The 23,337-nt window shown below is 43.8% G+C and overlaps 3 protein-coding genes across 8 annotated transcripts; 1 reads left to right on the top strand and 2 right to left on the bottom strand.

Annotated features, from left to right (window-relative positions):
- Positions 1-3,163: 3,163 nt before the first annotated feature.
- Positions 3,164-4,954, bottom strand: NPB (neuropeptide B). The gene is made up of 2 exons (XM_061621797.1): positions 4,358-4,954; positions 3,164-3,417 (listed from the first exon to the last, which is right to left on the bottom strand). Exons 1-2 carry the CDS (start codon positions 4,634-4,636, stop codon positions 3,289-3,291), a joined length of 408 nt encoding a protein of 135 aa, XP_061477781.1. The 5' UTR covers positions 4,637-4,954; the 3' UTR covers positions 3,164-3,288.
- A 4,801-nt stretch (positions 4,955-9,755) lies between these two features.
- ANAPC11 (anaphase promoting complex subunit 11) lies at positions 9,756-15,137 on the bottom strand. 6 transcript variants are annotated; one of them, XM_061615924.1, is made up of 4 exons: positions 14,678-14,937; positions 13,336-13,466; positions 12,798-12,935; positions 9,756-12,705 (listed from the first exon to the last, which is right to left on the bottom strand). In XM_061615924.1, exons 3-4 carry the CDS (start codon positions 12,904-12,906, stop codon positions 12,560-12,562), a joined length of 255 nt encoding a protein of 84 aa, XP_061471908.1. In that variant the 5' UTR covers positions 12,907-12,935; positions 13,336-13,466; positions 14,678-14,937; the 3' UTR covers positions 9,756-12,559. The 6 variants fall into 6 exon arrangements, with proteins under 6 accessions (XP_061471908.1, XP_061471906.1, XP_061471905.1 ...); XM_061615922.1 differs by lacking the exons at positions 13,336-13,466; positions 14,678-14,937 and adding an exon at positions 15,037-15,137; XM_061615921.1 differs by lacking the exons at positions 13,336-13,466; positions 14,678-14,937 and adding an exon at positions 15,008-15,110.
- On the top strand, positions 15,106-20,906 carry ALYREF (Aly/REF export factor). Its single transcript, XM_061615916.1, has 6 exons — positions 15,106-15,496; positions 15,886-16,017; positions 17,540-17,687; positions 17,936-17,999; positions 18,294-18,465; positions 20,603-20,906. Exons 1-6 carry the CDS (start codon positions 15,266-15,268, stop codon positions 20,615-20,617), a joined length of 762 nt encoding a protein of 253 aa, XP_061471900.1. The 5' UTR covers positions 15,106-15,265; the 3' UTR covers positions 20,618-20,906.
- Positions 20,907-23,337: the final 2,431 nt, after the last annotated feature.

The raw sequence follows: 23,337 nt of genomic DNA, 5'->3' as shown, positions 1-23,337 counted from the left end.
CATACATGGTTTTCCTTCTCCCTATTTTATCCTCGTAACACTCTATGAGATAGTTTAGGGCAGCGGTTCCCAAACATTTCCCCACAGACTGCTTGAAAATTGCTGAGGGTCTCGGTGGACCACTGCATGATTTTTCTCCCTGTTGTGGCAACCGTAATGTCCGTTGCTAGATGCTGTTTGATTTTTAGTTGTATTTTTTATTGCTTCTTTTATTTCTTCTCTATTGCATTCCGTAGAATTCAAATTGTAATATAATAAAGTGCAATATAAAAAACAAAAGAAGCAATAAAGATACAACGTAATATCTATATGAATAATTAATACAATGGATGTGCAGTCTCCTGTTTTCAACCAGGAATCTATAGACACATCTGTCCACAGGCAACAGTTTGGGAACCCCTGGGTTAGGATAAGAGGTAATGAGTGGCCCAAGGTCACCCAATATGCTGCATGGCTGACTGGGGATTTGTACTCTGATCCAACACTCTAACCACTATGCCACATAGTATTTAAGCAATCTCTCTCTCACTCACTCACACGCACACACTTTCTGTCTTTCCTTAGAAGATCTTTCTGGTGATTCAAGCACCCCCAATAGGGGATACCATATATTCTCCCTCCCCACATGCCAATGTATGTCAAGAGCAACAGGGTGCTGCTGCTGGCATTCCTTTGTCTCCCCCTCCTTGCTTTGGGGATTCCACTCTCTGAGAAGTGCTGTCACTTGCAATTAAGCTGCTGCTGCTGCTGCTGTCTCCGAGGAAAGGTGACTGGTTCTGCTTGACACTATTAGTTAATGCTAGGCTGTGGAACTCATCCCTCTCCCTAATTAGTTCATTTATTTTCATAGATGAGATGATTAAATGATGACATCTGCCTTATGCGCCTCTAATTCCTGAAGCTCCATCATTTGTGCGTGTGTGAAATATAGGGATAAGGAGACCTTCTCACAAACTATGAATTGCTACATTAACCTATTTCCTCAGCAGTCTGAGGATTCAGTGTGTCGCAACTGCACTACAGGTAAGATGAACTGGCCAGATAAATGGAAGATCTGGAATCTCAGCTCCTAAAGGCCCTTTAAATACATCCTATTTGTAAACATACATCTTAGAATGTAAAGGGATGAGCAGCTCCACTTTGTCTGGAAATACAACCAATGTGTGTATTGCACATTGGATCCACAACAAATAGGTGATGGACTTCTATGTTATTAAATAATAATAATAATAATAAATTTTATTTCTAGGCCGCCTATCTGGCCGCATAAGCGGCCACTCTAGGCGGCGTACAAAATCAAGTAAAATACAACATACAAACTACATAACAACCCAAAACTACAATATAAAACGAAACCGAACCCACCCATAGCTAAAACCAATAAAATTAGGCTACCCCAGGGATCTTGTAGGCCTGCCTGAATAGCCAGGTTTTCAAGGGTTTCAAATAACTGCATTCATGTTTAGAATCTGCGATTCAGTTAGGGTACACAGGTGTATAAAGACATCAGTATGTTTTCCACACACTATGCATTTGCTGTGGAGACACTGGTATAATGTGCAGCAATTGTGTTTGCCACACAGAACATGAAATTGTCCTGTGAATGCAACAATCACATTTGCAAATGTCTATCTCACGGGCACATTGTTAAGATAACCATGATTGTGTACACTCTGTGACAAATGTGGGTTTAACCTCTATAATAATAATAATAATAATAATAATAATAGTTGTTGTTGTTGTTGTTATTATTATTGTTATTATATTCTGCCCTTCGTCCCAGTAGGAGCCTAGGGCGGCAAACAAAAACACTAAAAACACTCTAAAACATCTTAAAAACAGACTTCAAAATATATTAAAACAAAACATCTTTCAAAACATATTTTAAAATAGTTCCTGACTTGACTTGCAGTGCCAGAATCCCTGGATAAGTAATTCCAAAACTATTCAAATAGGAGAGAAGAACAAAGTCCTCCCATTGCCATCAGGACTAAGGTGAACCAAGGGCAGATGTGCTCAGAGCAGATTTCATATACTTTATCCATCTTCTTGGTGCCTGTATCTTCATAGCTCTCTCTTAGGACTGAGGCAAGTTTACTCCTCCTTGGCTTTGGATATGACCTTGCTGATTACCTAGAGCAGTAGTGGAGAACCTGCAGCCCTCTATGTGTTGCTGGACTTCAATTCGCATGAGACCCAGCCAGCATGGCCAATGATCATGGATGATGGGAAGTGTCTTCCAGCAGCAACATGTCCCATCCCCTGTACCCCTATGTCACGGAGGCCCGACTGGCCTTAACCAGAAGTTGGGCATTTAGTGTCACTGATCTCATGCTCTGGATCAATCTTCCAGCCAAGATTTGGCAGGCATCCTTGCTTTTGACTTCCAGGCATCTCTTGAATAATTTTTTGTGCTAACAGGCCAATGCAAGCTGTTTAATATGGTTTGAGTAGCCAGTTATCCTGATTGTTTTATATTGCTTTTAAATGTTTTTATGTTGCTGTAACTACCCTGTTTTGTAAAAGGGCGATATATAAATACTTTTATAAATAAATAAATAATAAACATCTGGAGGGCTACAGGTGCCCCACTCACAACCTAGAGGTATGTATTTCTTTTATACTTGAGTGTCTTCCTTGGAGCATGAGAGGCAACAGTATCAGGCTGGGACAGGCTCTCCTGCCTTCCTACCAAGAGGTACACCTTTCTGGGAACAAGTGGGATTTAAAAAAAAAATTCTTCCCAAATGTGTGCTTCTGTATCTTTAAAGGTTGTGCAGGGGGAAGGGAGAATTCCACCTTGTGGTTTTTCTCATTACAGTGTTGCAAGAACACCTGCACTTGGCTGGCTTTCTCTTCTCCTAAAGATACAGGTCTCAGGCCATGGACCTGGCAACCCTGCTCCATATATATGATGCCAAAAGCTTTTGTGGGTCAGTGCCTACTTCTCACGGGCTCAAAGTCCAAGGGCAACGGGCTTTAAGATGTTCTGCCGTCCTTCTCCTCCTGACCTGCCACCCGAACATGTGGTTCAGTTTTAAAACAGCTCTAGATGCGGAGAAAGCAGTGCCACCTATTCCCAGGATCGCATTCGGTAGAACCAACTATCGAGACACGGGGACACAAGAGCGGTTTAAAGCGCATTTATTATTAGATGCGGGGGGAGGGGGAGGACCATCTTCCCAACCCTCTAATTGTCGGTGGCTTTTGCTAGGGAAACCCACCGGCTGCCTCTGCCTCCCTCGGCTCGCCCAAGCCGGGCTACAGGGAAGGCCGCCCCGTCGGGGCTCACGGGCTGGTGCAGTCAGCGGGGTCCAGAGAGACGGTGACATCGGCCTTGCACTGGATGACGCTGGGCAGGCCGGGCAGCAGCTGACAGCTCTGAAGCTCCGGGGCTATTTCTTTCACACACACCGCCTGGGGAAAGGAAAGAGAGACGGGAAGGGCGTATGGGAGGGGCCGCCAGCACCACGCTCGCACCCAGGCCCCACCACGCTGCAGTCCTAACGCCCACTTACTTGGGCATCAGCCCCACGGAGCGCAGCGAGCCTTTCTTCCGCGTCAACATGCACAGGATGGAGCTGCGCGTCTCCCTGGCGCGTTCATATCCACCCCTTTGATCTCATGGTAGTATTTTTACATACTCGATTCAATTAGCTCAGAGGGCCCCTCTGGCTAACCAGCAGCAAATAAGCTCATTCTCGCTCTCTCCGCATATATAATTAGCTACGCTTTTATCGTTTTTAAAAACGTTTCTATGCCAGTGCTGATTTTCTGTTACTACTTTTGGACGCCGCTTCGGGGCATTTAAAATTGAGTAGCTAAAGTACGCTATAACTGTATAACTCATCCAACCAATAGCGTAGTGGCCAATTCAGAAGTGCAGGGTCCCTTTATGTTACTCACAGCCATACCCCCTTCCCATTTTTTTGTTGTGGGGTTGAGAATGAGATTCTTGATAACGCCTAGGAACTAATATGCTTGAAAGAGGAGAGTGTTAGCTACTGAGAAGGGTCGTCTCTGTGTTTGGCTCACCTCCTTTCATTATGATTGGCTCCAATCCGCAGGAAAGGACAAGGAAGCATGTTAGTATATTCTTCTCAGCGGCCAACACATTCCCCTTTCATGTTGATTGGCTTGTAGGGTGCTGGAGACATTGGGACCCTGCTCCCAAAAAAGTAAAGGCTCTAAGTCCTCGCCCGGCCACCCACTCTGGAGCCTGCACCCTGCACCCCTGCATCCAACCCTAGCAGGCTTGCCCTCCTGAGCTAGCTCCTCTCTAGCCAGGGCCCTCCCCTCTCTCAGGTGGCGCTGCTTGCGTTGCCCTGTCGCGTCCGGGCGCCCTCTAGCGGCTTACCAGATTGCGCAGACCCCCGGGGCTTTGACGCGACTCGGACATCAAGAAGGAGGCAACGGCAGCGGCGGGGCCGCTCTCCGCGCTGCTGCTGCTGCTGCTGTCGCCGTCGTCGGAGCGGCGGATGTAGGGCGAGCGGCGGATGCCGGACAGCAGCCCCGAGGCTCTCCCCACCGAGTAGTAGCTGGGGCCGGCCGTCTGCTTGTACCACGCCTCGGCGGGCAGGCTGAGCAGCGCGGCCAGGGCGAGGAAGAGCAGCGCCAAAGTCCGGGGTCCCAGCATGGTGTGGTGTGGTCGGCGACGGCTTCTTGGGCTCGGGCTGGGCAGGTGGCACCATCGGCGGCTCCTTATATCGGCGAGGCAAGAGCGGGGGCGGGACGGCTCAGCCTCCTCCCGGAGCCCCCTGGCACCCCGGAGCGGGCGGGGGAGAGCGCAGCGGCGCGTGTCTCCGGAGACCCGCCGGGTAGACGCGAGGCACTCTCTCCCGGGGAAGGGCGGTCGGGGAGGAGGCGGCGGCGGCTCAGCGGACCATCCTCAGAAGTCAGTCCTTCTGGCCCAGGTGCTCCTTAGGATTGCAGTCCCTGCCCTGAGCCTTCCTAGCGGAGCCACCTTAAGAAGGTAGGAAGATGCCTTATACCGAGTCAGCCCGTCGGGTCCATCTGACTCGGTACTGAATGTCTAGGTGTAGCGGCTCGCCGGGGTTTCAGGCAGGAGTTTAAGCCCTACGGGGAGATGCCAGGGATTGAACCTGGGACCTCCTGCATGCAAAGCGGATGCCGTGCCGCTGAGCGACGGCCATCCCCTTGGCCCTTTCTCTTTAGACTGCCTCTTGAGCCTCACCTCGCAAGTTGGGGGTCGAGAATGGAGGAGCTCTGGGTAGTCCCGCTCCCTGCCTCGCCTTTTTGTTCCAACAGGGAGCAGCCAGCCGAGGACGCATCTTCCAGTTTGGGCAACCATGTCAAACTAGGGCGATGCCGGGCTTGGAGTTTGCTCTGGGGTAGTGAGGAAGACGAGGGGAGGCAAAGCGAAACTGAAGGGGGAGAAGCAGCACAAGTGCTGTCTCTCTCGGCAAGGAAGTTCACAGTTACCGCGGTCTTTCTGTCTTGGGGTGCCACAGAAGGCAGAATTGCCTTGGATGGGGTAGCCACAGAAGACCCCTCCATCCCTCCATGGGAGTGGGGAGAGGGAATCTGCTTTTGAGGGACTTAGGATAGCCCTGCTGTTCAGTTTTGTGACTACAGAATATAATGGTTAGTTTACTGTAGTGAGGTATTATTGAAAAGCCTTTTTTCTTAGATTCCCCTGCCTTACTCTTTTTCTTTCTTGTTTTTATCTCTGTGACTAGGGGTGTCCTTAAGCTGCTGCTACTCCTGCATACATAAGCCATAAACTGTCCCCCCCATGAATACTGATTGAATATAATTTAAATGAAAAACTTTACCCTTTAGTATATTTTAAGCACCCCCTTCCTCCTCATAAACAGAGTAAAACAACAGCAAAATCTTTCCACACTTATCCACACATACCAGCAGGGCATCTATTCTAGGAAAAAAGAGGTGATGGAGTGGGGGAGGAGTGCATTTCCGAATCTGTTTCCTGTAACCCATGTTTTCAGGATTGGGTGTTCTTTTCCACTTCCTTCTCTTGATTCTAGTCCCCGTTTTCTTTTCTAGTCTAGGGAGCTGTCCTTGCTGAACCAGACAGTGCTTAATATGTTTTAACTTGGGGTTTATTGAATTTGTTGACCTGCAGCTCCACAGCTACAGCAGAGTCCTGATCACTTGTCAAATTTCTAATAAAAAGCTTATTAAAAGTTTTTTCCCCCTGAAGGGCCTATCAAACACATTTCTTTGTCATAGAAAATCAACATGATTTTTATACCATATGCTGAATAAAATGTGTCATGTTTTCTGATGCCCTCTTGTGGCATTTTTTCATTTGTGGAGGCAGGTACCAGCTCACTTTAAGGGAGGCTTCTGACTCATATTATTTTATAGTGCAGCATGAGAGCCAGTGTGGTGTAGTGGTTAGAGTGTTGGACTATGACCTGGGAGACCAGGGTTCGAATCCCCACACAGCCATGAAGCTCACTGGGTGACCTTGGGCCAGTCACTGCCTCTCAGCTTGAGGAAGGCAATGGTAAATCCCCTCTGAATACCACTTACTATGAAAACCCTATTCATAGGGTCGTCATAAGTCAGAATCGACTTGAAGGCAGTCCATTTCCATTTCATTTGTGCCCAGCGATATAGTATCAGCTCACTTGAGCAATGCCTTGGTCCAAACAGACTTGTATTGGTGGAAGTACAATTGATTTCAATAGAATATCTATTAATATCGATGTAATAAATTTGCTGAACACTTCCAGCATAAGATCTCATGCATTCGCCGGGACTTAGACTCCTATTTAATAGCAGTTAATCCTACTGAGGTGTCCAGAGCACAGTCTTGTCATGTTTTGTTGGATGAGTTTCAGTTGGTTCAGCTCGAGGACGTGGACAAGGTGCTTGGACAGGTTCGTGCGACCACTTTGGTACTGGATCCTTGCCCCTCTTGGCTAATTAAAACTAGCAAGGAAGGAACAGTTGGCTGGGCCAAGGAAGTGATTAATGCCTCTTTACGAGAGGCAGTGGTCCCTGGCTGTCTGAAAGAGGCGGCAGTGAGACCACTCCTGAAAAAACCTTCCTTGGACCCAGAGGATGTCAGCAGCTACAGACCAGTAGCCAATGTTCCGTTCCTGGGCAAGATCCTGGAACGTGTGGTTGCTGACCAGCTCCAGGCGCTATTGGATGAAACCAATTATCTAGATCCATTTCAATCGGGGTTCAGGCCTGGTTTTGGCACTGAGACTGCCTTGGTCGCCCTGTTTGATGACCTATGTCGGGAGAGAGACAGAGGGAGTGTAACTCTGTTGATTCTCCTTGACCTCTCAGCGGCTTTTGATACCATTGACCATGGTATCCTTCTGGAGAGGCTTGCGGAATTGGGAGTTGGAGGCACTGCTTGGCAGTGGTTCCGCTCCTACTTAGCGGGTCGTCTCCAGAAGATAGTGCTTGGGGAACATTGCTCGACACCGTGGGTTCTCCAATGTGGGGTCCCGCAGGGTTCAGTTCTGTCTCCCATGCTTTTTAACATTTATATGAAGCTGCTGGGGGCGGTCATCAGGAGTTTTGGAGTGCGTTGTCATCAGTATGCTGATGACACGCAGCTCTACTTCTCCTTTACATCTTCTTCAGGTGAGGCAGTCGACGTGCTGAACCGTTGCCTGGCTGCGACAATGGACTGGATGAGAACTAACAAACTGAGACTCAATCCTGACAAGACTGAGATGCTGTTGGTGGATGGTTTCTCTGATCGGATGGTGGATATATACCCTGTCCTGGATGGGGTTACACTCCCCCTAAAGGAACAGGTGCGTAGTCTGGGAGTCATCTTAGACTCTTCCCTCACACTTGAGGCTCATGTAGCCTCGGTGGCCCGGAATGCTTTCTACCAACTTCGGTTGGTAGCCCAGCTACGTCCCTATCTGAGTAAGGAGGACCTCTCATCAGTGGTACATGCTATGGTAACCTCACGTCTGGACTACTGCAATGCACTTTACGTAGGGCTACCTTTGAAGACGATTCGGAAGCTACAGCTAGTGCAAAATGTGGCAGCCAGACTGCTAACAAGAACTAAGCGGTCTGAGCATATAACACCTGTGCTAGCCCGTTTGCACTGGCTTCCAATATGCTTCCGGGCCAGATTCAAAGTGTTGGTACTTACCTATAAAGCCTTATACGGCGTGGGACCACGATATCTGTCGGAACGCCTCTCCCGATATGAACCGGCCCGTACACTACGGTCTACTACGAAGGCCCTCCTCTGGGTTCCGACTCATAGGGAAGCCCGGAGAGTGGTGACAAGATCTAGGGCCTTCTCAGTGGTGGCCCCCGAACTATGGAATGGTCTTCCCGAGGAGGTGCGCCTGGCGCCGACACTATCATCTTTTCGGCGCCAGGTTAAAACCTTTCTCTTCTCTGAGACATTTTAATTCCTGTTAATTGTAAATTATTATATTTTGATTTTAGACTGTACAGTTTTGTGTACAGTTTTGTGTAATTTTTATTGTATTTTTAATGTTCACCGCCCAGAGAGCTGTTGCTAGTCGGGCGGTATATAAGCTTAATTAAATAAATAAATAAATAACGTAGTATTGGATCCTAGGGTTGCATTCCTACGCATACTTGATTGCAACTGTCAGTTAGGTTTGCTGTTACTTTTCCCGGAGATTTTAAGCTATATACATAAAGTGCCTGATGAGGTTGCAGTTTAAGGGAAGACTAGTATAGGGCAAGACAGTTTTCTTAGCCCTTTGCCCTGTTCTTTTCCAACTGAAAACCAACCATTGCTCAGTCACTTTAACCCATGCTGGGAAAAGGAACTGGGACACTTCCGCTTGAAACCACAGCCTTAGTGGCTGCATATAAACCTTTCTCAAAGGAGGAAGCTACTTGTAATTCTCACGAGTGTCTTTAGGTTTAAGACACAAATATGGCAGTTCCCCCAATTTTGGTGCTCTTGCAGTCCTGGTAATACAGAAAACACTAGAAATGATTCAAGAATGATTAAGCACAGATTTCTGTATTGACGTTCAGAGAGCATGAAAATGCAGCCTTTCCCAACCAGTGTGCCTCCAGATGTTGTTGGACCACAACTCCCATCAGCCTCAGCCAGTATTGCCAATGGTCAGGAAAGATGGGAATTGTGGTCCAACAACATCTGGAGGCACACTGGTTGGGAAAGGCTGTGCTAGAGGCATGATCCTTCCCATTTATCTAAATGTGGTGCTAACATTGAAGGGCTGGGGGAGAGTTGTGTTGAATTTTCATATAGAACCATCACTGCTCACTCAAGGTTTCTCAAAGCAAGTGTAGAATGGAACAAACTCAGTTATTTCCTTTTGCCAATTGAGAAGCAATTGCCTGCCAAAACCATGGTCATGTTCAAATCATGCAGAGTACTAATGCAGTTGCCAGGCTGTTAAGTGGAGCAGTACAACAAGACCATGCGTCACCAGTCCTGAAAACATTGCAGTAGTTGTCTGTAAGCTGCAGGCCCAATTCAAGGTGTTGGTATTGGTGTTCAAAGCCCTAAATGGCTTGAAGCCCTGGTATTTAAAGATATCACCTCCCTCAACATGGACCACCCTCTGCTTTAAGATTTGGAGGGAAAGCTCTGCTGGTGGTGCCATAAATAAGTATTGTCCATGGGGCAGTGACAAGACAGGGCCTTCTTTGTGGCAGTGCCCCAATTGTGGAACTCTTCTCTGTGGGGAAGTGTATCTTTACCCACATTGTCGATATTTAGACATAAACTGAAGACATTTTTCTTCAGAACTTAAATTTAGGATTGTTTGGGATTCACATATTAAATATTTTAATTATTGTATGGGCTTTATGATGCTGTGCAACATCCTCTACCTATTTAGGTTAAGAGTACAATTCCCCTAATCCCTGACCACAGGACACAACAATTGGCATTCACGGAGTTCACAAACATCTAGATCACTGTTCTTCAGCCTTGGGCCCCTGGATGTTGGACTCCAACTCCCATCAACCCCAGCCAACTTAGCCAATGGTTGATGGGAGTTGTAGGTCAACAATATCTGGGGACCCAAGGTTAAAGAACAGTGATCTAGAGAGAACATTGGCTACTCCTGCTCTAGAGACTGAATGTGCTGACATAATTGGCTAGGTAACAAACTCCAAAGAGAAGCCACAATCCCTGATGAAGCAGGGCACCTTATTTGATCCTGGTGCCTTGAGTTAGAGTGACACTGGCACATGCCAACATTTTCTACACTGATCTGCAGTTTGAAATGAAAGCATGAACAGCACTCAGCCTCTCAGTTGGTGTGCTGGTTCTGCCAAGCACAAAAGGGCAAATTTCAAGTTACCAAGACTTTCCTGAAACAAAACAGCACATGAGAAATACATTACTTTAGGACAGAGATAGGGAACCCTGTCCTCCAGATGATTCTGACCATAACTCTGATCATTGGCCACACTAGCTGGGGCTGAGTCAAAACATCTGGATGGCCAGATTCCCCATCCCTGCTTCAGGAAATATAGGACTAAGCTGTTTCTGTATCTCCAGTACCATTTGGGTATTGCAGAACTCTTGGAAGACAGAGAACAAGGTAAAATATTTTAGATGCAAGAAGCCTGTAACTCTCACTTTTGTAGTAAAGGTATATTAGATGAAACAGTAATTTATCAAATTCAAGTGTCATGAGAAATAAATGTCCCATGGGCCTAAATAATCAATGACACAGGAATGTGACTATTGCATCTCTATTCTTACATTGTCTCCTTCCAGCTTCTGCTGGAAATAGGAAATTCTACATCTCTGCATTGGGTGGCATTGGATCACTTACACATACACTCACTCACTCACACACACACCAGTCACACACAGTAGAACTGACCACCCTCAGAGGATTCTGCTGCCTGCTATGTTTTTGCACAAGTTACAGCTTTGTGCTAGCCTTAGGAGAAATACACAAAACAGTGACTCATGAAGAAATACAGGGGGCAAGTTATGCTGAAAGCAGGCAAGTTCATAACCTTTTCTGGTATAAAAATCTATTTGGAAAACACTGAAGTAGAACATGTTTCAACTTAAGAAAAATTCTGTGGCATTTCCTAGTTGTCAAGAGTCTTGCGCTATGCTTTGCTGCAAAAAAGCCACATCTCTCAAAGCTGGGGAGGCTTTGTGGGTACTGAAAGGTAGCCTTTTTGCTTCTGCTGGAGAATCCCCCTTTAGAAGGGCAAACTTACTTAGTGCACAATGTCATTCTCTCTGTTGGAAAGGTCAAATTGGAATTGTTTACTAACACCACCTTCTCATTTAGGTGCCATAAAGGGGCACCAATTACACATTGCAGGAGGGGGTGGCATACACAACAGAAAGGACTGGGCACTCACAGCCAGGATGAAGCATCAAAAACAGCTGGTCTGTAGGCTGTGTGGCTACAGAGCTAAGCTAGTGCAGGAATCTTTTTTCCATTAAAAATAATTTTAGGTATGGTTTAAAAAAGACCAAGGACGTCCCCCTCCCCCACAGGTCACATGCTATGATCTCATGGTGCAGCCAGAGAAAACATTGGCCACAGTTAAGAAAATTGCACTACTCCTGGCTGTGACCAGTCCTGAAGAATCCCAAAGCAGATGAAAGAGGCAAGGAGCATTAAAGGAATGAATCACATAATTTACCGAAACCACCCCATGTACAAATGGTAACTCATTTACACTGTGGGCAAGCATTTGGCAACAAGAGAGATATGATATTACAGCCTTTGGGGAACAAACATATTATTGTACTGCAGGCCAAGTGTGTAGCCTCTCCCCCGCCCAATCTCTAACACTATTTACACTCAAAACCTTAGATCATGGAGCAAAATTCCACTGACAATAGTGGGACTACAAAACTGGATCAAACAGATTGAGGATGAGATCTAAAGGTTACATGCTAGTTCAACTACATAGTGATAGGACACAAGGTTACAAATAAGCATAATTCATAACAGGAAAGAGGTTTAGATGCTTCATGCCTCACTCTCTCAACTTCCAGCAGAGCTGAGAGAGGCAACTCCCTGAAATCAGACTTCATGCATATCACCAAGAAGCACAACCAAGTATTACTAAAGAGGGCCCAAGTGCTGTAAAATTTCCAAAGTCCATTATGGCATTTACCTGCTCAATATTCGAGTCTTCACCAAAATAGTCCTATACTCTATACCTGCCTTTCCCAACCAGTGTGCCTCCAGATGTTGTTGGACCACAACTCCCATCAGCCTCAGCCAGCATTGCCAATGGTCAGGAAAGATGGGAATTGTGGTCCAACAACATCTGGAGGCACACAGGTTGGGAAAGGCTGCTCTATACACTGTAGAGACCTTGCAACCACAGCTGGTATAGTACAGCAAACAGAGGCAAGAATTGTATACAGGATGAGGTTGTTGAGAACATATTACATGCGGTAGCTGTGCCCCCCTACATCTTTCCCTTGCTTCAGCAGCTCTGGGAAGGCAGAAGGTATATACAACACTGTATAAACAAGCAAGTTCTCCAAGCTTGGGGGAGGGTAATAAATCCCTAGAAAGCTTTATCAGTAGTCCATAAAATCCAACGGTTGCAAGGGGAGGAAGAAATCTTGCCATGATCACTCTTTGAACTTCCACTCCTGTCGGCACATTGGACAGTGCTGCTGGACTTGCTGGGAGTTAAGCCACTTGAGAATGCAATGCATGTGGAAACAGTGCGAACACTGACCCCACACCAGGGGACAGTCATCTCCTGGCACTTTACCTGCAAAACAGACCTCATTAGAGTAAAGCTGGGAGAAGAGAGCACACACAGGTTAAAGAGAATGCCAGAGGGCAGAGAGCCCCGATACTCACAGTCTGGGCAGCAGCCATTGAAGGCCATTCGGCAAATGCCACAGTTCTCATCATTAGCAACCCAGAGCCAGGAGGCAACGCCATGCCAGCTCTTGATTTTTACTTTCATTATATCCAGACTACACACAAAGATAGCACCTGATGAAAGAATAAGTAAAAGCTTGAGTAGGACCTTTTCTGCTTCTACAGATCTTTCAACTTAGAAAGTTTATGATTTTTTAAAAAAATTATATCCTGCCCTTCCTCCCAGTAGGAGCCCAGGGCGCAAACAAAAACACAAAAAAAACTCTAAAACATATTAAAAACACTTTAAAATATATTAAAACAAAACATTTTTAAAAGCTTTATAAACATCTTAAAAAGCAGTTCTAACAGATGCAGACATTAGCTGTTATGTACAATGATGGTAGCTACCAGAGTGGAATCTAGTCCACGATCAGTTACTCTGCCTATTTGTCAGACTCTCTATTCAGAGTATAATGCCCAGCAAAAGTTGACCTTTATATATCAAATATAATAATAACTAAAATACTTCCACAATTGCTTCATTTTCTATTAGGCCTGAGTTTCTTTATTCCATGTTCTTCAGAACTGTATATTCTTCATATTTCTCTAAAGATCTTAAAGAGGTTTTGCACCATTTCTCTTAAATCTCTTGGCTACGTCACACTATGAGGAAGACTATAGTTAGTACAGCTAATTTACACATGGGGAACAAGGTAAGAACATTTGGCCAGTTGAGAGGGGTGCCTAGGAAAATTTGTGAGTATCCTACCTATCAGATCCTTAAAACTCCAATTTAGGGAAAGCTGACCTATTACTGATATTGGCATAGTAATGCAGACAGCTTCATAAATGTTACTTGCAGTCTCCCTATATCAAAGTCCCAAATTAGGACAGAAGTCTATTACACATAGGGTTTTGGGGCAGCAGTACAGCTGACTAAATCTAGTACGTGGGTGCTGCATAAATTTAAATCACTATTACTATTTATATGGTGTCAATACTTTATAACACACAAAAAATCCAGGTAGCCATGCTTGTCCAAAAGTAGCAGTAGTATCTTTACTAGGGCATTTTAGAACATCAAATAAGGAAGCAAGCCTCAGAGTTCACTATCACTCTTTTTGAGGCTGGATATAAAACAAACAAACAAAATGACTAGGGAAAGAGAAAATGATATTGTGCTGAGCATGATGGGACAGCCCCAACTTGTAGATTGTCTTAAAACAGTGTGGAAAAGGAGTTATTTTAACCTAATTAGGCAAGAAAAAACTAGGTGCAAAAGCCATATCTAATAACCTACTGCAATGTAACAGCAATAGCTGCTCAGCCTTTGAAAAGATAACATCTATCAGTTATGCTGACAAGGAAGTCTCTTGGGTGCGTGATAGTAAAGGTTATAAAGTATGTTCAGTGACAAACACAGGATTCCCAACTCTGGGTTTCCCATCAATCATATTTTTTAGCCTTACTGTTGAAATAATAAATAAAATAAATAACTGTAACACTTGATTTTGATTCCCTTGTAAAGCAGGTTGGAAAAATAAATGACAGACCAGATATTAATCTCCAGCATAGTTAATATGACTACATGTTTATTTCCTTCACTTTCTCTTAAACTTAAATACATATAGCAGGGCAGGAATGGTTAATTATGCCCCAAAATATATGTATTTTTGTCCCCCTTCCCTTTCCCCTAACATCCAACCTGAAGAAGTTTTGGGACACTATCTTTGGTATAACTAAAAATATTACAATACTGTTATTTTTGGATCACTTTATACAGATTACAATCTAACTTTCAACAGTAGGAAAGACAACGGGGAGACAAAAAGGAAAAGAGAGCAGCACGATATGAATGCGAGGAACTGCATTACACAAGTTTAAGTTTCGTTTCAGTTGGGGTGAAGACGAAAGTCGAGTTCACAGAAGCGAGGGGGGCTTAAAGGAAAAGCAGGGAGAGGCAGCACTACTTAGAAGTTCTGGTGAAGCATTCTAGGCGTAATGGGTAGTAAGGAAGCCATTTGAAAACACAGGGGGAAGGAGAGCGGCTAATAAGGAACCTCCTCCCAAATCAAACGGAGGAAATCATAGGACAGATGATCTCCCCCCGCCCTACAAACACCTTCCCCACAGAGAGAGCTACGCTCTGCCCACCGCTCTCTGCCGCCCAATCCCCCTCCCCTCACGTCCATCGTAGATCTAACCTTCGCGCCCTAACTGAACTCCCCCGTACCGGAAGTCCCGCCCCCTGATGGTCTTCCCATGATTCCTTGCAGGTCCAACTCTCATAAACCCTCGCGCGATAACTCTAGCTACTCCTTTCCTTCACATAATCAAACCTGCACGTGCGCGCTCTTTTTTTCTTCTTGTTCGATTTTCCTTTTCTCCGCCTTATCCGTTTCCGGTCGCCGGTGTAGCGCGGCCGGAAGTATAGGCCCCGGGAGCCGGAGGGAGCCGCCATCATGGGCGACAAAATGGATATGTCTTTGGATGATATTATCAAGCTGAACCGGAGCCAGCGGGGTGGAGGTGGCCGAGCCGGTGGTGGCCGAGGCCGTGGAAGAGGAGCAGCGGGTCGAGGTGGAGGGGCCGGTCGAGGTGGAGCTGGGCGGGCAGGTGGTGGAGGCCCTGTCCGGAACAGAGCCGCTCTGTCCCGGGGTGGTGGCAGGAACAGGCCTGCGCCCTATAGCCGGGTATGTTGTTGGGAGTACGGATGAGGGTGGTGTTCCATTTCTGGGGTTTTTTTTGCGGGTCTTTTTTATAGAATTGGGCTCTTTGTTTTGTTTTTTAAACTGTTTTGTGTAAATAACAAGTCTTGGAGCTGCCCGGTTTCCTAATCAGCATCGAATGAAATCTCCACCTTGTAAAGATACTGTCTCGGTGCGAGTTTGCGGGAGTAGGTGAAGGAGGTTCGGGTTCCTGGTGTGCGTAGAGCTGGTCTGGGATGTGTGTTTATGGGGACCAAAGAAAAAACTGCAGAGAGATTCCTCCCAAATTACCAGAAATACAGAACAAGGGGGAGGTAGGTCGCATTTTATTTGGGACGCTGCGTTGTACTGATTACATGTCTTTTTCTTTACAGCCAAAGCAACTTCCCGAAAAGTGGCAACATGATCTGTTCGATAGTGGTTTTGGTGCTGGGGCTGGTGTGGAGACAGGTGGAAAACTCCTTGTTTCTAATTTGGATTTTGGAGTGTCGGATGCAGATATACAGGTTAGCTTATCCTTTTGTCTGTAATATGAGGAAGCTGTGATAGTGGATAGTTGTAGCTGATCAGATAGTTTGTTGAGCCGTTTTTCATTTTGGTAATGTAGTAATCTCCAGTAGTTGTTCCAAATTTATTTTGTGTATTAGAGTAACTATTTACTGATCATTACTAGATTATCCTATTTTTTTTAAGAGAAGATATCTAGAAAAGAACAGTTATGGAGTGATGGATGGTCTCGAACTGAGTTAACATTTTTGGGTATTCCTGTCTGAGTATATAAATAAGCATTTGCAAAATAGAAGTTGTGTAGGGCCCCGTTATTGATCTTCATACTGGCTTGGGAAAATAAATATTCTTCTTGAAATTCTTGCTTGATAGAGAACCTGACTAAGATTGGCCTAAAAAAGAAAGAAAAACTATTTTATCTCAATTTGTTTTAGCCACATTCCCCATGGCTGTATATTCTTCTTTCACATTTTTCTCTCTTGTTATCTCAGTTATTGGTGTAAAACTGATTTTTGCTTTATAGGAATCTTGGGGGTCGAAGCATAGGATTTTTTTCTTGAATGTTTTTGTAGTTTATTTCATATTTGAAGTAGTGCAACATTTTGTAGGAAGGAAAACCCTACTGAGCTGAGATGTGGTATAGTGCTTGATGTGTTGTACTAGGACCTGGAAGACCAGCGTTCAAATCCCTAATGAGCCAAGAAACATACTTGGGTGATTTTGGGCCTGTCACTGTATCTCATCCAAACCTCTGCCTCATATGTTGATGTGATGATAAAAGGGGGAGGGGGAGAACAATGGATGCCATTTTAAGGCCCTTGGAGTAAAGATGGGGTATAAATGTAATAATAAAATAAATGTGGGTCAGACTTTGTTGTTGCTCAGTTTCAGACTAAAATAGATGCCTATCAGAGGTGACTGACGATATTCAGTCTTTTGTTAGCCTGCTCTTGAAATAGCATAGACCTAAAAGCACTTGTATGTTATGTGACTCAAATGAGGTAACACATCTTATTAGAGAAACTGCAGGTTGTATGCTGGCTGCTTCCTGGCTCTGGAACAAATCCTAACCCAGAGATGATGCTTAAATTATTTTGTGAATTCTATGGACAGTTTGCAAAAGCTAAACATTTCATCTTCAGTGCCAGCTTTACCTTGATTCACATACTCTGAATGATAATCTGATTTTAATTGTGCTCAAGGAATGTAAGTCCATTGATTGCAATAGGTCTACTGAGTATGGCTTAGTTGAATATTGCACAGTAACTTGTGCAGAAGGATTATTTTTGGATACAGAATGATAAATCTACTGTATCTCTCCTTACGTCCTGAGGTAAATTTAACCAGAAAACAAGACAAAGTTAGGTGATGAGATCTACCTTGTAATAATTTTAAAAAATGAAATTGAGAGCAGAAGAGTCTACTGCCCTCTATCATTTGGCCCATCTAACATTATTTTGCAAGTGTCTCTTACTCTGTCTAGGGTATGTGATATATTCATATTGCCTTCTCACTTCTCAGGAGCTTTTTGCAGAGTTTGGGACATTGAAGAAGGCAGCAGTGCACTATGACCGATCTGGGCGTAGTTTAGGTACAGCAGATGTTCATTTTGAGAGAAAGGCAGATGCTCTGAAGGCTATGAAACAGTACAACGGAGTTCCCTTGGATGGTAGGTATTTTATGTTCACCTAGGTATTTACTCAGTGGGTGGGTGAAGGCCTGGCATGGTTCTTATCATAAGTCAGTCTTAAGTTAAAGTACTCATCTAATAGCCATAGGTGACAATTTCATGTGGGGCAAGTGCATGGAATTCCATGCTGGCGAGTGAGCAGCCTAGGTTTTATTTTTTTGGCAGGCTAGCAACTTTTATGGACTTGCTTACAAGGTTGCTATGAGCACTTTTTTTGTTTTTCCCAGGACGTCCCATGAATATCCAGCTGGTTACATCACAGATAGATACACAGAGGAGACCAATACAGAGGTAGGAGATGTATCTTTGATGTTTGAAGTTAGTTAGAAAGGGTTCCATGTGAAAGTCTCAAACTTTAGTGCAGACTCTGTTCACTTGTATTTTTGATTTCCAGAGCTGAAATAATAGATGGCCCTTCCTCGAGTCTAACCCATCAACATAGGTCATTTTAAAACATGAATCATGATTTTTAAACCTTAGTCATTTTATAGAGTAATACTTAGCCTGTCTGCAAAATTTGTTGTAAAAGGTGTAGATTATAATTTCTCCTTGTGGGTTACTAATTCAGTCTATCTGTTGCTTTAGTGTAAATAGAGGAGGCATGACCAGAAACCGCGGTGGTTCAGGTGGCTTTGGCGGTGGCAACAGACGAGGCAGCCGTGGTAACAGGGGCAGAGGTAGAGGTGCTGGCAGGAGTTCCAAACAGCAGCTCTCTGCAGAAGAGTTGGATGCACAGTTGGATGCTTACAATGCCAGGGTAAGTAATTGTTGGGGGGGTGTGGGGGGGAAGGGAGGTGAGCCTGATGGCAGAATCTCGTATACATTCATAGCACTAATCATTTGTGAGAAGAAAGTACATCATAGATAAGTCGTTTGAAGGAGATGTTCACCAGCAGTCAGCCTTGAAGCTGAGCAGTCTGTTGGTTTTTGTTTTGTTTCCAAGTGATTTCCACCTGTTCCCCTTCTCCTACATACACAAGAACTAGCCACATTGTTGTGAAGTCACTTCTCACAGTGTAGGAAAGTATGATTCTAGTTGAATGGTACTCAGTCTGATGGATTTTGTGATTCATTGGATTTTGGTATCTTCGGTAGAACATGGTCTGTGGTTGTGTATCAAGTTCTACAGCGTTGTAGCAACTGCCAGGCCCTAGACATCTTCACAGGCATGCTGCCCAACCCTATTAGAACTCCTGCTCTGTAAAGGAGTCAGACTGGGTTAACCTTGCCGCTTGCCATCCTTCTGCCACCATCGCCAGTCATTACGTGGAACTGGAATCTTATTTGTTTGTAGTCTTGAAACCTAAATGCAAAGCTCTAAAGTTGCTTGCTCATCAACAGTAATGGCCCATTAATTTTGATCCTGTCAACTGTTTCCAGAGTACAAAATACAATTTGGATGCAAATTTTAGTCTTTCTATGGCTAATCTATACCTGCATGCAGTTTTGAGTGGAAATGTGTGTATGTGCCATGTTTCTAGCCTTCCCCAACCTGGTGCCATCTAGATGTTGCTGAATTACAAGTCTCAACCCTGACTGTTGGCAATGCTGACTGGGGCTGAAGGGAGTTGTAGTTGAAAGCATCTGGAGGGCACTAGGTTGGGGGAGCCTTTTGTGAAGACTTTTCTGTTTCTGCTGTTAGTAAGAAAGTATTATAGAATTTATTACCATAGGAACCTATTAAACATCTGCATAAGATGCTATAGTCACTAACAAAAGAATTAGATGAGGTTTGGTACTATTTCAATAGTACCTTTTTGAAACAAGAACAAATTGCTATTGCTATAAAGTGGTGAAGCCTTAAAATAATATAAAAGATTAGTTTGTATTAAATGCTAATCAAACCATTGTTTAAAACGCTGTTTTAGGCTTTGCTTCTAGCGACAGCTTCGATCCTACAAGTACCTATGCATACTCATGCATAGGGGAGAGCTATGTCCTTTTTCAGAAACTTTTTCTGATGAAGTCATAGAACACTTAATTGAGGTGATGTATTCTCCAAGCTATCTCTACATAACATACATGCCCTAATTTCAGTGAAACAAGTTCAAATTTGGAGTAGTTCAGGTAGACCAGGTGGAGTTAAACGTTCTTGACCTGAGGGCCACATTGATGGTCAGTAACCCTTCCAAGACTCACAAGTTAGATGTGGGCACAGCCCAAAGTATATGCACATGTGTGCAGTCATAATACATACAACAACGAACACACACATACACAATTTACTCAGGAGTAAATTACTCCTTTTCCTTTTACCTTTTCAGGATGTGTGCACAGACATGCTGGAATAGGGGAAAATGCTGCGTTTTGCTTTCTAAAAGGCTGGTAGAGGGATTTATCTCCTGATCTCAGTGTTGTAAGACTGAGATCAGGGGATTAAAAATCCTTCATTAGAGAGCAGGCAGAGGATTTTATCTCTTGATCTCAGCACCAAGATTGAGATGAAAAAATTTAACTTCTGTTAGGTCACTTTGTGTGTGGTTTTCCAGGCCGGATCTGGGGTGTAGGTTAGCTATCCCTGAGTTAGGTTTGAAGATTCATATGTGAATGTGTGAAATAAAACATTTCAAGTCCTTTTCTGTGTTAAAGAACTGTGCCTGTATACACTAACATAAATAAATAAATGGAGAAACCAAAACAAAAAAATTGTGACAAGCTTTTTTTAATATAATGGTTAAACAGTGTTTACTTGGTTTAGGTTAGACACTACTGTTGGGGGAAGTGACTCTGGCTAACTATGTAAACTTCCTGCCTAAGGCTGCAATCCACTACATGTCTAGTTAAACGTAAGCTGCACTGCGTTCAGTGGGACTTGCTCCCAAGTGTGTTTTGGATTGCAGCTTTGGTGCTCAGCTGGTGGCAGCCACCTAACTGTGTTTTTTCTTTCTTCCTAGATGGACACCAGTTAAAGCTGTTGGTGCATCTTGTGCATGGGAAGGACTGCAGACATCTCATTCCATGCTCCCCAGTGGGAGGGGAAGGGTGGATGGCGGCGCCTACTAATATCAAGAATGGAATTTGTTTTACTTTATGTTTTGGAATAGGTTTTAAACTCATGTAAAGGTTTCTTTCTTTTTTTTTAAATCCTGAAACAGATCTGTTTTGTACTGAGTTATTTTTGGGAAAATTTTACTGGTTGCCTGTTGGGTCAAGGTGGCTTTTTCACCTTGGCAGTAATAAAATAGAAATGTGTCTAGAGCTGTAAATGTCTTGCTTCCTGTTGCAGCTAGAGCCTAGTGTTGGGGCTGCAGAAGCCAAGATGGGTAGGGGAGCTGGTGTCTGCCTGCAGGCCCCTACAAAGAGTTGGTGCTGATTGCCCTTCCCAAGGGGGAGGGATTCTGTTCTCTCAGGTCTCTCTCCTCCACTCTGTGCCAGTGTAGGGGCTTGTAAACTGTATATTCCCCCATCTCCTGTATGCTGACTCTTCTCTTTGTCTGTGCTAAAACCAGCCAATGTGACTGCTTTTGCAAGGAGGTGGTGGTGGTCAGTGAAACAGCTCCGCCTTTAGTGGTCATGGAGAGGAAGTAAATTTCTTGTTAAAAGTCATTTTTGTATTTAACACTTGATTCCAAAGTTCAGTGCTGATCCCACCTCAGTATTTTTACTGTAAAATAAGTTGCTGTGAAAATTCAGTGACTTCAACATGCCAAGTAAAGATTTAGTCTTTCAACTTGCAATTCCCTATTGAATTCTTATTTCAAGTAAATCTGTTTGGTGGTATTTATTATGGTCTGTTCTCTCTACTACTGATATACTTGGTTAAAGCTATTTCCAGGTTTTGTGAGATTGGGGGACAGAGTACATATTGTAATAATGTGGTGGGGTTAGGAGGTTCTTTGTCTCCTGTGTTGGTGGGCACAATTCTCAAGCCATATGGGGACCAGTGCCACCCGAGGAAACAAGTATCTCTCTTCCCCCAGTCCTAATATTACAGATTTTAACCCAGAAGCAAATTCTTTCAGTTTTGAAGCCACAAGAATCAGTGTCTTCATGGTTATGGCACATTTTCACATTAACACAACTTCCTAATGCTGAAGTGGGAGTAAGAATTGCACTTGAAAAAGTAGATGCAGCAAAATGCTGAAGTCACACAAGAACAGCCAGTCTTGGATCCTCAAATGTCTGTTTAAGGGAATTCATGTAACAAAAGAAAAAAAGCTTTACATATAGCTGAACAAGTGTAGATGCTTGTTGGATTTTCTGACATGTCACTAATTTGATCTTGACAATTTGTTTACACTATAAATACACTGTAAACACTCTATAAATTATTATGAGAAATACTGGGTTGTGAGAACCTCAGATTGGCTCGATTTAAGGCATATAATCAAGGTAGATGTGTTAATTTCATAAGCTTAGAAAATATGCCTTTATGTGAGGCAGGTCCTTCTGTGGCCTTCCAGATGGCTGCTGGACTCCCAGCTCCTATCTACCTCAGCCAACATAGCTAATGGTCAGTGATGATGAGAGCTGTAGCCCAGCATCTGGAGAGCCAAAGGTTAACCATTCCTGATCTAAAGTAATGATGGAATATATTTGTTTCTGTACAAAATTCAGATGGTTTGTCATAGGATGTGTTCATTATACTTTGACCAAGTTTTCAACTAATTTCCAGATACAGCTGTGTATATTGTTTTCTGTTCCTAGCTAGTTGAAATTATACACTGCCTAGAACATCAATGCTGAGTTGCATCAGTCGATACTACATTAAAATCAATGCTGTTCGTCACAATACTTCATACACAAATACATCAGTGCTCAGTGATTTAATGGGAAACCTTCTGTGAATATGGTAGAACCTTTGCTTACTTGGTGTCCAGGATTGAAAACTCAGATATTTAGTTTAATTGTGTGGAGGAAAAAATAATAAATACAGCTAGTTATCTCCCTAAAATAGTATTCATTTTTAAAGGAGGCTTCTCATTTAAAGTAGTATCAGCTTTTTTTATTCTTAACCACTAACTACATTTTGGATCTGTTTAGTGGCGTGCTCAGCTATTATAGGGCAGTGGAGGAAAGCACCATGCTACAGAATGATAATAGGGAATGTAACGTAAGAACTATTTTAATATATGCTGTATGTGTGCATACTCATACTAAGAGTTGCTGCTCCTCTACAGCTACACACAAAAGCTGCAACTGAACATATACAGAATATCCTGTGGGGAAACTGGTACAGTATGTAGTATTGTGATATGCGGTTTTAGCTGTTATGAAAAAACAGGATTGTTTGTTTTTTAGGATAATGTAAAATGGTACTAGGAACAAGCTTGTTTCTTGAAATGCAAACTTAATGAGATGGTGGGCTATTGTCTGACTTGGCCATTACCTTCTTCATGAATTGGCATATATTTAGTTCATGTAGTGCAACTAATAAAAACCCAATGGCATTGTTTAATCAGATGGTAATACTCATACTGTCTCCTGGATATATGTCTTTTCTGTGTCTAGTCAACAGTCATTGGAAGGGATTATATGATGCCCTCATAAATGGAGACTTGTATTCTATGGGAACACAAGAGTTGCTTCTATTTTTCTTGCTTGTTCAATGGTCCGCTCTTCTGACTGTTTACTCTAAAGCTGAATAATTCCTAAATCTGTGTAGTCCATTCTCACAAATGCCGCTTGG

The sequence above is a fragment of the Rhineura floridana genome, chromosome 3 (genome assembly GCF_030035675.1).
Source record: "Rhineura floridana isolate rRhiFlo1 chromosome 3, rRhiFlo1.hap2, whole genome shotgun sequence".
Classification (NCBI taxonomy): Eukaryota; Metazoa; Chordata; class Lepidosauria; order Squamata; family Rhineuridae; genus Rhineura; species Rhineura floridana.
The sequence above is the reverse complement of the archived record's forward strand: the minus strand, read 5'-3'. Positions and strand labels throughout refer to the sequence as shown.

Bases quoted from the DNA above. Each gene is read 5' to 3' on its own strand.
- NPB (XM_061621797.1), bottom strand. From the start codon at position 4,636: ATGCTGGGACCCCGGACTTTGGCGCTGCTCTTCCTCGCCCTGGCCGCG. The intron at 3,418-4,357 runs GTAAGCCGCTAG...TCCTTTCCCCAG, and splicing joins CCGGGGGTCTGCGCAATCTG to GCGGTGTGTGTGAAAGAAAT.
- ANAPC11 (XM_061615921.1), bottom strand. From the start codon at position 15,092: ATGAGAGTTGGACCTGCAAGGAATCATGGGAAGACCATCAGGGGGCGG. The intron at 12,936-15,007 runs GTTAGATCTACG...TTCTTTCATCAG, and splicing joins AGTTCAGTTAGGGCGCGAAG to GTGCTATCTTTGTGTGTAGT. The intron at 12,706-12,797 runs GTGAGTATCGGG...TCTGTTTTGCAG, and splicing joins CAATGGCTGCTGCCCAGACT to GTAAAGTGCCAGGAGATGAC.
- ALYREF (XM_061615916.1), top strand. From the start codon at position 15,266: ATGGGCGACAAAATGGATATGTCTTTGGATGATATTATCAAGCTGAAC. The intron at 15,497-15,885 runs GTATGTTGTTGG...TTTTCTTTACAG, and splicing joins GGCCTGCGCCCTATAGCCGG to CCAAAGCAACTTCCCGAAAA. The intron at 16,018-17,539 runs GTTAGCTTATCC...CTCACTTCTCAG, and splicing joins TGTCGGATGCAGATATACAG to GAGCTTTTTGCAGAGTTTGG.